General features: G+C 45.1%; 1 protein-coding gene across 3 annotated transcripts in view; it reads left to right on the top strand.

Moving 5' to 3' along the window:
• The window catches only part of ift172 (intraflagellar transport 172), a 271,291-nt gene that overhangs the window by 61,479 nt on the left and 195,059 nt on the right, over positions 1-14,753 (top strand). For 2 of the 3 annotated variants that reach the window (XM_072557593.1, XM_072557583.1), the window contains 2 exons: positions 2,513-2,674; positions 9,632-9,685. In XM_072557593.1, coding sequence (XP_072413694.1) covers positions 2,513-2,674; positions 9,632-9,685 — 216 coding nt within the window. The remainder of the gene's footprint in view (positions 1-2,512; positions 2,675-9,631; positions 9,686-14,753) is intronic. The other variant, XM_072557602.1, reaches the window with a different exon arrangement.

Genomic DNA, 14,753 nt, shown 5'->3' with positions numbered 1-14,753 from the left:
TAATGGTGATGGGGGATACTAAAGTACTATCACAACCAGAATCGAAACCTTTTTTGGACCCGTAGAGACCAGATCACAGTAGAAGATGGTATGTTATAATGGGGAGGAAGAATGATTGTACCGAGCAAATATTGCCGCCAGATACTGGCTGAACTCCACCAGTATCATTCAGAGGTTTCCAAAATGAAGGTGTTGGTGAGAAGTTATGCCTGGTTGCCAGCATCAGATGCAGAGAGAGCTACATTGGTGGGGCAATGCCCAGAGTGCCAACAAAGACATAAATTACGACCAGCAACACCCCCACATTTGTGGGGATGGCCTGGTAAACCTTGGACTTGCTTGCGCATTGACTTGAGCTCCTTTCATGAGCTCAGTGTTCTTGGTCATTGTGGACGCCAACTCAAAGTGACTGGAAATGCATTCGTCAAACATAGAACGACAATAGAAAAACTGCACCTATCTTTTGCAGTACGCAGATTCCCAGAAGTGTTGGTCACAGAAAACGGGCCGGTTTTTATTAGGAGAGAATTTGAGTATTTCCTAAAGTCGAGTGGCATTCGACATACAAGGTCAACTCCATAACATCCAATATTGAATGGTTTGGCAGAAAGAGCAGTTCAAACTTTGAAGCCAGAGTTAAAGAAACAGCCTCCAACTTTAATAGCCACCAAACTGTCCTGGTTCCTGTTTGACTGTAGGTCACCCCTCATGCAACTACAGGGATAGCTCCAGCAGAATTGCTAACAGGAAGAAGACTCCTTCATTTTGGAAGCCAACACCTTCATTTTGGAAGTCCTCCATGTTGAATCTCATCTTCCCTGACTTGGGAGGGAGGGTGAAACAGCATCAGGAATACTAATGCCTGACACAAGACTCCACAAATTGAGAGAGACAGTTTATTACAGGGGATGAAGTTTTGTTTTGGAACCATGGGGATGGCCCTGCCTGGCTAAGAGGCATGGTCATTGCGAGGTCAGGTTCAGTAATGTAACAAGTTCAGAAAGGTACAATAGTCCTGAACAAACACATGGACCATATGAAAGCTGAAAACTTGCAAATGAGGGAGGAACAAAGCAGGCCTAAATCGTCAGAACAGTTCGAATGGCTGGTGGAAACTGTGGGTTTGCCTTCTCCATCAAGCATTACAGATGCCTCAGAATCTGAGATGGACACAGTAGATGTTGCTGCTTTGATGTCTTTGCTGCCTGAAGAATAGAATTATTTTCTTCGAAGACATTCCGGGCACAAGCAGCGAGCTACTGTGCATTATATGCTGCCCACATTCAAGGCAGAGTCAGAAGTATCTGGCCCGGTGTTACAACACCCCAGGAGGAGCTACAAGAAAGTGAACTGATCGATGACCTCAGACTCAGAGGGAGAATGATGTAGTAACAAGCTCAGCCAGATGGTCCTCGTAGAATATGAGTACCCTGATTGGGGCTGTTAATCTGATCCAAACAGGGAGCCCTGCCTGTGAAATGAAAAAAAGTGGTGTCAGACATTCAATTACTCTGAGAGCTAGTTCTGACTGAGCTGGATCATGTAAATAAAGGGTGACTTGGTGACAGGATATCAGCCTCTGTGGAGTTACTTCACCTCTCATTTCTTCTCTCTTCTTTCTCCCTCCCTCTTATGATTTAGTAAGTCATTTGAGTATAGGAGTTAGGAAGCTCAGATGATGTCTGACCAGCTGTGCTATTTCAGTGCCACACGTTTTGACTCGAAAGGAATTAAGAAGTCATGTTGAGGTTGTATAATCCATTGGTGAGTCCTCTTCTGGAATACTATGTCCAGTTCTGGTCACCCACTCAGAGCAAGGATATTATTAAGCTGACGAGGGTTCTGAAGAAATTTACAAGGATGTTGCTGGATATGGAAGGTTTGATTTATAAAGAAAGGCTGGATAGGTTGAGATTTTTTTCACTGGAGTGTAGGAGGTGGAGAGGTGACCTTATTGAGGTTTAGAAAATAATAAGGGGTATAAGTAGAGTTGATGGTAATTGTCTTTTCCCTAGGATGGGGAATTTCAAGACTAGGGGGCACATTTTTAAGGTGAGAGATTTAAAGAAGTCATGAGGGGCAAATCTTTTACACAGAGGGTGGTTTGTTTGTGGAATGAGCTTCGTGAGGAAGTGGTAGATGTGGGTACTTATCCAAAGACATTTGGATAAGTACACGAGTAGGAAAGGTTTGGAGGGATACAGACCAGGAGAAGGCAGGTGGGACTAGTTTAGTTTGGGATTATGTTCAAAATGGACTGGTTGGAATGAAGGTTCTGTTTCCATAATGTATGACTCTATGACTATATTGCATCCTAAAGTACTACCTTGCATGGTGCAGACAACAGGTCTTACAATATGACTTTTAAGTGATTTAATGTCCTTATAAATTGTATAAAGTGAATTACATTTTGTTTCTTTGATGTGAAAATACTATTCATTTGAAATAATTCATAAGTTAACCAAATAAAAGAAAGTAGGAATAGACTTTGTTTTATTTCTTCTCCAATTAGGTTATAGTAAGGAACTTATCGACTGGTACCAGAGTTGTGTTGAAGTCTCATTATGGGTATGAAATTGATGAAGTGAAGATCATGGGAAAAGATCGCTACTTGGTGGCTCATAGCACTGACACACTACTTCTAGGAGACTTGGCAACTAACAAGCTTAGTGAGGTAATGTGTGTTTAAACATCAGCTTTGGGAGGAATATTTGGCAACTCCTTTTTACAGCTTGAAAGAATATATTCCATTTCTTTCGATCTGCATTAGTCACCTATTATTGTTCTCGTACATGTGAAGAATAAACTTGGATTGAGGTACTTTTCCTCTCTTCAGGATGATTAGGTTCATAGCTGAGAGATGTGCTCTGTTCTTTAAGCTGAAAATGTGTTGCTGGAAAAGCGCAGCAGGTCAGGCAGCGTCCAAGGAACAGGAGAATCGACGTTTCGGGCATCAGCCCTTCTTCAGGAATGAGGAAAGTGTGTCCAGCAGGCTAAGATAAAAGATAGGGAGGAGGGACCCGGGGGAGGGGGCGTTGGAATGCGATAGGCAGAGGGAGGTCAAGATGAGGATGATAGGCTGGAGTGGGGTGGGGGTGGAGAGGTCAGGAAGAAGATTGCAGGTTAGGAAGGCGGTGCTGAGTTCGAGGGATTTGACTGACACAAGGTGGGGGGAGGGGAAATGAGGAAACTGGAGAAATCTGAGTTTATCCCTTGTGGTTGGAGGGTTCCCAGGCGGAAGATGAGGCGCTCTTCCTCCAACCGTCGTGTTGCCATGGTCTGGCGATGGAGGAGTCCAAGGACCTGCATGTCCTTGGTGGAGTGGGAGGGGAAGTTGAAGTGTTGGGCTACGGGTGGTTGGGTTGGTTGGTCCGGGTGTCCCAGAGGTGTTCTCTGAAACGTTCCGCAAGGAGGTGGCCTGTCTCCCCAATATAGTCGGTTTATATTAAATGTCCGTGTTGATTCAGTCACCCAAGATGGAAATGGAAAGGTCTAGGAAGGGGAGGGAGGAGTCTGAGACGGTCCAGGTGAATTTGAGGTCGGAGTGGAAAGTGTTGGTAAAGTGGATGAACTGTTCAACCTCCTGATGGGAGCACGAGGCAGTGCTGATACAGTCATCGATGTAGCGGAGGAAAAGTTGGGGGGTGGGGCCAGTGTAGCTGCGGAAGATGGACTGTTCCACATATCCCTCGAAGAGGCAGGCAAAGCTGGGGCCCATGGCTACTCCTTTGGTTTGGAGGAAGTGGGAGGATTGGAAAGAGAAGTTGTTCAGGGTTAGGACCAGTTCAGTCAGTCGAAGGAGGGTGTCGGTGGAAGGGTACTAGTTGGTACGGCAGGAAAGGAAGAAGCGGAGGGCTTTAAGTCCTTCGTGATGGGGGATGGAGGTGTACAGGGACTGGATGTCCATGGTGAAGATAAGGCGTTGGGGACCGGGGAAGCGAAAATCATGGAGGATGTGGAGGGTGTGGGTGGTGTCCCGAACATAGGTGGGGAGTTCTTGGACTAAGGGGGACAGGACCGTGTCGAGGTATGCAGAGATGAGTTCGGTGGGTCAAGAGCAGGCTGAGACAATGGGTCGGCCGGGGCAGTCAGGTTTGTGGATTTTGGGCAGGACGTAGAAACGGGCGGTGCAGGGTTGTGGGACTATGAGGTTGGAGGCAGTGGATGGGAGATCCCCTGAGGTGATGAGGTTCTGGATGGTCTGGGAGATGATGGTTTGGTGGTGGGAGGTGGGGTCATGGTCAAGGGGGCAGTAGGAGGAGGTGTCCGCGAGCTGGCATTTAGCCTCAGCGGTGTAAAGGTCGGTGCGCCAAACTACTACCGCACCTCCCTTGTCTGCTGGTTTGATAGTGAGGTTGGGGTTGGAACGGAGGGAGTGGAGGGCTGCACGTTCCGAGGTTGAGAGGTTGGAGTGGGTGAGAGGGGTGGAGAAGTTGAGGCGGTTAATGTCGTGGCAGCAGTTGGCTATGAAGAGATCGAGGGCGGGTAAGAGTCCAGCATGGGGTGTCCAGGTGGATGGGGTGTGTTGGAGGCGGGAGAAAGGGTCGTCAGAGGGTGGCGAGATTCTTGGTTGGAGAAGTGGGCACGGAGGTGAAGGCGGCGGAAGAATTGTTCGATGTCACGCCGCATGTTGAACTCGTTAATCCGAGAGCGTAGGGGAATGAAGGTGAGGCCTCTGCTGAGGATTGATCTTTCAGCCGTAGAGAGGGGAAGATCTGGAAGGATGGTGAAAACACGGCAGGGCTGGGAGCTCGGACCTTGTGTGGGGCTGGAGCTGGGAGTGGGGGCGGGGTTTGGCGTGGGGGCGGGGACGGTGATCAGCGTGGGAGCGGAGTTGGGCGTGGTAACGGAGATCGGCGTGGAGGCGGGGTTAGACGTGACGGAGATCGACGTGGGGGCGGGGTTAGACGTGGTGATGGAGAACGGCATGGGGGCGGGGTTAGGCATGGTGTGAGAGATTGGCGCTGGGGTGGAGTTAAGCATGGTGACGGAGATTGGCGTGGGGATGGAGACACATGCGGCACTGTGGTTGTGCAGGTTAGTGATGTCACTGGGGGCGGAAGTGGCTGCAACGACGGCAGCCCAGGGGGCGGAAGTGGCTGTGAGACAGTGTTATTCTCGATAGCCGCGCAGGCTGCGAATCTGTCGTCAATGGTCTTCCTGGCGATCGTGGAGGGGGTTGTCTGGGCGGCGATCGCGTAGGCTGCGAGGTCGGTGGGGGCGGACTTAAAGCCCTCAACCTTTTCCTTTTCCGCCGTACCAACCAGTACCCTTCCACCAACACCCTCCTTCGACTGACTGAACTGGTCCTCACCCTGAACAACTTCTCTTTCCAATCCTCCCACTTCCTCCAAACCAAAGGAGTAGCCATGGGCACCCGCATGGGCCCCAGCTATGCCTGCCTCTTCGTAGGATATTTGGAACAGTCCATCTTCTGGAGCTACACTGGCCCCACGCATCACCTTTTCCTCCGCTACATCGATGACTGTATCGGCACTGCCTCGTGCTCCCACGAGGAGGTTGAACAGTTCATCCACTTTACCAACACTTTCCACCCCAACCTCAAATTCACCTGGACCGTCTCAGACTCCTCCCTCCCCTTCTTAGAACTTTCCATTTCCATCTCGGGTGACCGAATCAACACGGACATTTAATATAAACCGACTGTCTCCCACAGCTACCTAGACTACACCTCCTCCCACCCTGCCCCCTGTAAAAACGCCATTCCATATTCCCAATTCCTTCGTCTCCGCCGCAACTGCTCCCAGGAGGACCAGTTCCAAAACCGTACCACCCAAATGGCCTCCTTCTTCAAGGACTGCAATTTCCCCCCAGATGTAGCAGACGATGACCTCCACCGCATCTCTTCCACTTCCCGTTCCTCCGCCCTTGAGCCCCGCCCCTCCAACCACCACCAGGACAGAACCCCACTGGTCCTCACCTACCACCCCACCAACCTCCATGTCCAACGTATCATCCGCCGTCATTTCCGCCACCTCCAAACGGACCCCACCACCAGGGACATATTTCCCTCCCCTCCCCTATCAGCGTTCCGAAAAGACCACTCCCTCCGTGACTCCCTCGTCAGGTCCACACCCCCCACCAACCCAACCTCCACTCCCGGCACCTTCCCCTGCAACCACAAGAAATGCAAAACTTGCACCCACACCTCCCCCCTTACCTCCCTCCAAGGCCCCAAGGGACACTTCCATATCTGCCACAAATTCACCTGCTCCTCCACACACATCATCTATTGTATCCGTTGCACCCGATGTGGCCTCCTCTATATTGGGGAGACAGGCCACCTACTTGCGGAACGTTTCAGAGAACACCTCTGGGACACCCGGACCAACCAACCAACCCAACCACCCCGTAGCCCAACACTTCAACTCCCCCTCCCACTCCACCAAGGACATGCAGGTCCTTGGACTCCATCGCCAGACCATGGCAACACGACGGTTGGAGGAAGAGTGCCTCATCTTCCGCCTGGGAACCCTCCAACCACAAGGGATGAACTCAGATTTCTCCAGTTTCCTCATTTCCCCTCCCCCCACCTTGTGTCAGTCAAATCCCTCGAACTCAGCACCGCCTTCCTAACTTGCAATCTTCTTCCTGACCTCTCCACCCCCACCCCACTCCGGCCTATCACCCTCACCTTGTTCTCCCTCCACCTATCGCATTTCCAATGCCCCTCCCCCAAGTCCCTCCTCCCTACCTTTTATCTTGGCCTGCTGGACACACTTTCCTCATTCCTGAAGAAGGGCTGATGCCCGAAACGTCGATTCTCCTGTTCCTTGGATGCTGCTGACCTGCTGCGCTTTTCCAGCAACACATTTTCAGCTCTGACCTCCAGCATCTGCAGTCCTCACTTTCTCCTTTGTTATTTAAGCTCCAGTACCTATCTGAAACCTGCATTGCATGTGGGGTTGCACATGGAATGTGCCTGAGCATGTTGATGACCCTGGATAAATGGCTAATTCTCAGATGTATTAGTGAAGTGCACTTCTGTGACTTGTGATTCATTAGAGAAGGTCTTGTCTGTCTCGTTTTAATTTTAGAGACATACAGATAGACAGCATGGAAACAGACCTTTTAGTCCAACTTGTCCATGCCAACCAGATATCCTAAATAAATCTAGTCCCACTTGCCAGCATTTGGCCCATATCCCTCTAAATCCTTCTTATTCATATACCCATCCAGCTGCCTTTTAACTGTTGTAATTGTACCAGCCTCCAGCACTTTTTCTGGCAGCTCATTCCATACATGCACCATCACTGCATGAAAAAGTTGCTCCTTAGGTCTCTTTTAAATATTTCCCCTCTTGCATTAAACCAATTCCCTCGATATTTGGAGACTCCCACCCCTGGGAAAAGATGTTGGCTATTTACCCTATTCATGCCTGTCATGATTTTATAACCTCTGTAAGATCACCCCTCAGCCTTTAATACTCAAGGGAAAATAGCCACAGACTATTCAGCCTCTCTAACGTCCTGGCAACATCCTTGTAAATCTTTTCTGAACCCTTTCAAGTTTCGCAACATCCTTCCTATAGCAGGGAGACCAGAATTGATGCAGTATTCCAAAGTGGCCAAACCAATGCCCTGTACAACCGCAACATGACATCCTGATTCCTATGCTTAATGCACTGGTCAGTAAAGGCAAGTATATCAAGCGCCTGCCTCGCTATTCTATCTACCTGTGACTCCACTTTCAAGGAACTATGAGCCTGCATTCCGAGGTCTCTTTGTTCAGCAACACTCCCCAGGACTTTACCATTAAATGTATAAGCCCTGCCCTGATTTGCCTTTCATTTGTCTTCCACGTTTTCAACCCTATTCTTGACGATCTCGATGCTTGGTTGCAGTCCTGTAGGAACCAGCACCCCTTTGTTAATGATCTATGTAAGGCTAGATGGTGCTTCCAGGATATTTAACAATAGCTGGCTCTCTTCTCTGAAATAGTGGTTGGCAACTCCGGCTGATTTCAACTGTCTTATTCACACTAATGTAACAAAAATAACTTTAAAGTATGGTTTTATTAGAAAAAGAAATAAGATGCTTTTCATGTTTATGATGAGATAGCGAAGTGACATACTCATGGATTATATCTCAAAGTAGTAGGAATTGATTAATTTCTGTGTATTTTCGACATGACTCGGTGTGTAATTTTAGCTGAAATACCTATTTGAAAGGAAGCTGACCTAACTTTAGAGATTTCTGTGTGCATTATGGCAATCAGCACGAGAATAGCATTGAACAGAGCACTAGTTCTTTGGAATGATGCAATAGGCAAGAAAGTGAAATAATAAAAATATGCATTACTTATTTCGTTTTGCAATTATGTGATCCAATAACGGCATAAGAATGATTGCTGGATATAAAATTCCTCTGTACGCTTTGTCAAATAAGGCATTTACTGTGTTTAATTTTACTTTAAATTGGAATTTCATATAAAGCTGTTCACTATTTGCACGCAAATGACTGAGTTTAGTCAAGGCAATGGGAGTCTGAATAGTGAGTTCATGTTAACAACTTGGGACGTCCTTAGCTTAATTCTAAACCCATTCAGCAACGAGTTATTTTTAGTCCACCTTCAAGACCTGTCAAGCAATCAGAGCTGACAGCTGTTCTGTCTCAGCTGCACTGCGAGGGCTGTTCCCTGTTCCCTGTACCCTTGCAACTAGGTGGGTAGCTTGAGCAGTAAGGCATACACCAGCCTGGGAGATGTCACTGATCAGGGAGAAGGAGATGGAGGCAGAAATTTGTTGGCACAGATGGGCAAAGGCTTGCCATGGCGAAGGCTATTAATACGGGGTGGCTTCCGTTAATTGGGGTGGTGTGGTGGCTCACTGGTTAACGGATGCCAGGGACTTGGGTTCAATTCCACCCTCAGGTGACTACATGGAGTTTGCATGTTCTCCCCATGTTTGCTTGGGTTTCCTCTGGCTGCTCCAGTTTCCACCCCCTTCTGAAGATGTGCAGTGTATGTAGATTGGCCATGCTAAATTGGCACAGTGTCCAGGGATGTGTAAACTATATAGATTGGTCATAGGAAATACAGGGTTTTCGGGATAGGGCAGGTATGGGGGTAGGTCTGTGTGGGATGCTCTTTGGAGGGTTGATGTGGAGTGGATAGGCCAAATGGCCTGCTTCCATGCTGTGATTAATTCTTGGTGGCCTCTCCAGTGGCTTATTTGGGAAGACCACCATCAAACCCATTGTGAGGACATCTTGCAAAGTGGAGGACTGTTTGCAAGTGGCAAATGCCAATGGCAATGGAAAGAAGCCCTTAACTGGGCACTTATATTGCTTAGTAGATGTGTGGAGGGAATGGCTGTCTTCCACTTTCTGAACTGCTAATGAAATACCAAGGTGCCTGCAGGTGATAGGTATTCTAACCCCTAATCTTACCTTCCCTCATTGATTACAGGACCACAACTTCCCAGCCTGTTCTTAGAAAGCTGATAAATCCAGCCATGATATTGCATGTGGTGATTCCAAGATGTGATTTTGTTCAATTTCTGTCATGTATCATACCTGCAACCTGTAAATCCTGTCATTGGAATGCATTTGTTAATTATTTGTTAATCTCATTTCTAGAGAAAATGTTTATAACTTCTAATTTGTTTTAGGTTGCCTGGCAGGGATCTGGTGGAAATGAAAAACTTTATTTTGATAATGAAAATGTAAGTTTTGCTTCACTTTAAAATGGTGTCAAGTGGTACAAATATAATCTTCTTTACATATATGAAACATGATGCATGTTTCTTGTTAAATCATAATGAGAAAAGGTTTCTTCAAAGGTTGAGTTGAAATACTCATTTTCCACTAGAAGGTATCTGGTATATATTTTAGAATGGAAGAAAACTTGGATTCTTAGCAAAATTATGCTGCTTATTGCATTTTGTGACATTCAGATTTTGAACAAGAATTAAGTCCTCACAAGTAAGGATTTTATACCAAATTTTGCTGAAGTTGAATTTTAATTCTTTAGTCATGGCTTAATTCACAACCTGTAACCAACGCAAAATAACTGGCAGCAGTAGCAGAAATCTGGATAATTGAAGTTTCTTTTATTACCTGTTTAACCTTTTTTTCTGATCACTTGTTGATTTTACTTGGTTTTTCTTTTTCCTTTTTTAATTATTCCACATTACTGCTGTAAATTAAGTAACTTAGAATACATATGTAGTATAAATGCTCATTCTTTGTAGTACTAAACCATATCTGACAATTTCCTCACCTGTCAAGCAGTATAGGTTTATCTGTAATTTGTCTTTATCCTGCACTACCTTAACAGTTCATGTTAGTTTGGCATCATCAACGTACTTTTGAGATGAAGCCTCCACTACTGTCTTCCAGATGGTTTGCAGAAATGTTAAAGAATTAAATTTCAGCACCAAGCCCTGTGAAACATGAATCATCCAATCCAGAATACTTCCCATTCACCCAAATGCTCTGACTTTTGTCCTCCAGTTCTAATTAATTCTACTTGAGCATACAACTCCCAGTGCCAGGCCTCCAAATTTTCTCCAATACTTTTGATGAGTTACGTTATTATAACCTCTCCCAAAATCCAATTATTGCATCTATGCTCTCACTCTTGTTTACATCTTTTGTTTACATTATTTTATCGTGGCAGGTATGTTAGTGGGAGATGATGTCAGTAGGATTTAAGGTAGTCATAGAAAAGTCAAAATGGACCAGAAATAAAGGTTCTGAATTTGGCCCAGGTTGACTTTGACATAATAAAACAAAATCTAGCCAAATGGGACGGAGTAGCTACATGTAGAAAAGTAGACAAGTGAAAGTAGACAAGTCCCCTGGGCCAGATGGGATTTATCCGCGGATTCTCTGGGAAGCTAGGGAGGAGAAAGCAGAGCCTTTGGCTTTGATATTTGAGTCGTCATTGTCTACGGGTTTAATACCTGAGGACTAGAGGATTGCAAATGTTGTGCCCTTGATCAAGAAGGGCAGCAGAGATGACCCAGCTAATTATAGACCAGTGAGCCTTACTTCTGTTGTAGGAAAGGTTTTGGAAAGGATTATAAGAGATAAGATTTATAATCATCTAGCTAGCAACAATTTGATTTCAGATAGTCAAAATGGTTTCATCAAGGGCAGGTCATGTCTCACAAAACTCATTGAGTTTTTTGAGAAGGTGACCAAGCATGTAGATGAGGATAGGGCAGTTGACATGGTATACTTGGACTTCAGTAAAGCCTTTGATAAGGTTCCACATGGTAGGCTGTTGGAGAAAATGCAGAGGCATGGAATTGAGGATGGTTTAGCAGTTTGGATTAGAAACTGGCTTTCTGAAAGAAAGTTGCGAGCGGTGGTTGATGAAAAATATTTGGGCTGGAGTCCAGCTACTAGCGGTGTTCCACAAGGATCTGTTTTGGGATCACTGCTGTCTGTCATTTTTATGACTTAGACTTAGGCATAGGTGGATGGATTAGTAAATTTGCAGACGACACTAAAATCGGTGAAGTAGTGGACAGTTTGGAAGAATGTTACAGGTTGCGGGGGATTTGGATAAACTTCAAAATTGGGCTGAGAGGTGGCAAATGGAGCTCAATGCAGCTAAATGTGAGGTGATGCACTTTGGGAAGAATAACAGGATGGCGGAGTACTTGGTCAATGGAAAGATTCTTGGTAGTGTGGGTGTGCAGAGAGATCTTGGAGTCCATGTCCATAGATCCCTGAAAGTTGCCACTCAGATGGATAGTGCTGTTAAGAAGGCATACGGTGTGTTAGGTTTCATTGGTAGAGGGATTGAGTTCCAGAACCACAATATCATGCTGCAACTGTACAAAACACTAGTGTGGCCACACTTGGAATATTGTGTACAGTTCTGGTCGCACTATTATAAAAAGGATGTGGAAGCATTGGAAAAGGTTCAGAGGAGATTTACCAGGATGTTGCCTGGTCTGGAGGGAAGATCTTATGAGGAAAGGTCGAGAGACTTGGGTCTTTTCTCATTGGAAGGAAGAAGGCTAAAGGGGGATTTGATAGAGGCATACAAGATGATCGGAGGATTAGATAGGGTAGACAGGGAAAGACTTTTTCCTAGGATGATGACGTCAGCTTGTACAAGAGGGCAAAACTACAAATTGAGGGGTGATAGATTTAAGACTGATGTCAGAGGAAAGTTCTTTACACAGAGAGTGGTAAGGGCGTGGAATGCCCTACTTGCTAAGGTAGTCAACTCAGCCATATTAGGGAGATTTAAACAATCCTTAGATAAGCACATGGATGATTTTGGGATAGTGTAGCAGGACGAGCTGAGAAAAGTCCACAGGTCGGCACAACATCGAAGGCCAAAGGGCCTGTTCTGCGCTGTATTGTTCTATGTTCTATGTTCTAAAAGTCTACATCAGAGCAGTAGGAGTCTTTCATTCGGGAAACAGTGAGATTAGAGGAGCATCATGTTCCCAAAAAAGTGAACAAATACAGAGAACCCTGGATATTAAGGAATATACAGGATTGGAAAAGGCAACAAAGGGAAATGTATAGTAGATACTGACGCCTCAAAATACCAGAAGCCATCGACACATATAGAAAGTTCAGAGGATTTTTAAAAAAAAGTAAATCAAAGATAGGGCATAAAAAAATACTGGCAGATAAAATAAAAGGAAATCCAAAGGCATGTATATTATAAGTTTATTTGGGGCAAGACAATGACCATAGAAGGAGTAGAACCCATTAGGGATCAAAATGGCAAATTGTGTGTGGAGCTGGTAGATGTAGATGAGTACAGTGCAACTGTATTCACTATAAAAAAAATGAAGTACAGATGGAAATCAGAGAGGGGGCTTGTGACATACTCAAACAAAATTAAAATTGAGATAGATGAGATATTAGAAGTTTTAGGGGTTTTAAATTTGGAAAAGCTCCCTGACCCAAATTAAATTTATCTCCGGCTGCTTTGGGAGGAAATTGTAATGGTCCTGATATTAATTTTAAAATCCTTTCTGGCCAGAGGAGACTTGCCAGAGGACTGAAGGAACAACTAATGCGGTACCATTACTCAAGAAGGCTGGTAAGGATGAACCAGGCTAGTAAGTGTAAAAGTCCCGAGGACATAATTAATCTCCACTTGGAGTGAGAGAGCTTAATCAAGAGTGCTCAGCTTGGCTTTGTGAGGGCGTTCATGTCTGACATTTTATTGATCTCATCAAGGAGATGACTCGATGTGTAGATGAGGGTAGACCAGTTGATGTATCTACATGGAGTTCAGTCAGTTCTTTGAGAAAGCCTCGCATGGGACACTAGGCAAGAAGGTAAGAGCCCATGGGGTCCAGGTAAATTTTGATAAATTGGATCTAATATTGGTTTAGTGGAAGGAGGATGAGGATGATGGTTGAAGGTTATTTTTTTATGACTGGAAGCTTGTGTCTAGTGACATATCACAGAGTTTGGTGCTGGGTTCTTTGCTAATTGTAGTGTACATTAATGATCTAAACATGAATGTAGTTGGTATGATCAGTCAGTTCGGGGATGGCACAAAAATTAGTTGTGTGGTAAATCACAAGCAGAAAAGTCTTAGACTAGAAAACGATGAAGTGAGCTTGTCAGAGAGGATGAACAATGGTAAATAGAATTTAACTCTGAAATGTGAGAGATGTTGCGTTTTGGGAGGACTAGCAAAGTGAGGAAATGCAAAATGAATGGTATGACTCCAGGCTCTTTGGATGCTGCCTGAACTGCTGTGCTCTTCCAGCACCACTATTCCAGACTCCAGGGAATATAGATGATTAGAGGAATCTTTGTGTGCATGCGCATAAATCTTTGAAGGCAACAAGACTGGTGAATAAGTTGGCAAAGAAGGGACTGTTATTTTTATAAGTTGAGGTATGTAATACAAGAGCCAGGAGACTATGATGTTAGTTTGGCATTAGGCTGTAGTACTGTGCAGTTCTGGTCACCATGCTATCAGAAAGATGTGATTATTCTAGGGAGGTTGCAGAGGAAATTCACTATGAATGGGCTGGAGTATTTCATCAATGTGGAGAAACCAGATAGGCAGGGGTTATTTTCCATAGGGCAGAAAAGGCTGAGGATGACCTGATTGAGGTGTACAAAATAATGAGAGGCATACATTGGATAGATAGGAAGAAATCTAAAGAGATCAATCATCAAGGAGCTTAGATTTGAGGTAAAGGGCATGAGGTTTAGATGGGATTTAAAGAAGAATGTTTTCACCCGTAGAGTGATGACTATCTGGAACTCACTGCCTGAGATGGTCATAGAATTGGGAATCATTATAACGAACACCTAAAACTCCTCAGCATACAAGGCTATGCGCCAAATGTGGGAAAATGGGTCTAGAATAGATAGGTGCTTGATGACCCACACAGACATGATGGGCCTAAAGAAATGTTTTGCATACTGTAAATCTGTGACTGTGACTTACAGTATGGGGCTGAAATATTAACCGTATACATGAGACATTCACTGCAATCATACAAACAATATTACCTGTGGAGGATCCTACATATCAACTCGGGGCAAGGTGTACCAACAACAATGAATCCTCGCATGCAAAATCGTGTAATCATCTGTCATCATCTTTGCTGACATTTGTATACAGTTTGGATATTACATACCAAGCTTCTAAAGCAGGTGGTCTTGTCAAAGCTCCGTTAGGGCAAACGCACTAGAGGAGAACAGGTAAAGCACTTAAAGGATGTGCTGAAGATAAACATGAAGAAATGCAATTGTTATTAACTTGAGAGACTATTGCACAGGATC

This window comes from Chiloscyllium punctatum, chromosome 3 (genome assembly GCF_047496795.1).
Source record: "Chiloscyllium punctatum isolate Juve2018m chromosome 3, sChiPun1.3, whole genome shotgun sequence".
NCBI classification, from domain to species: Eukaryota; Metazoa; Chordata; class Chondrichthyes; order Orectolobiformes; family Hemiscylliidae; genus Chiloscyllium; species Chiloscyllium punctatum.
This window is presented reverse-complemented; position numbering and strand designations above follow the sequence as displayed.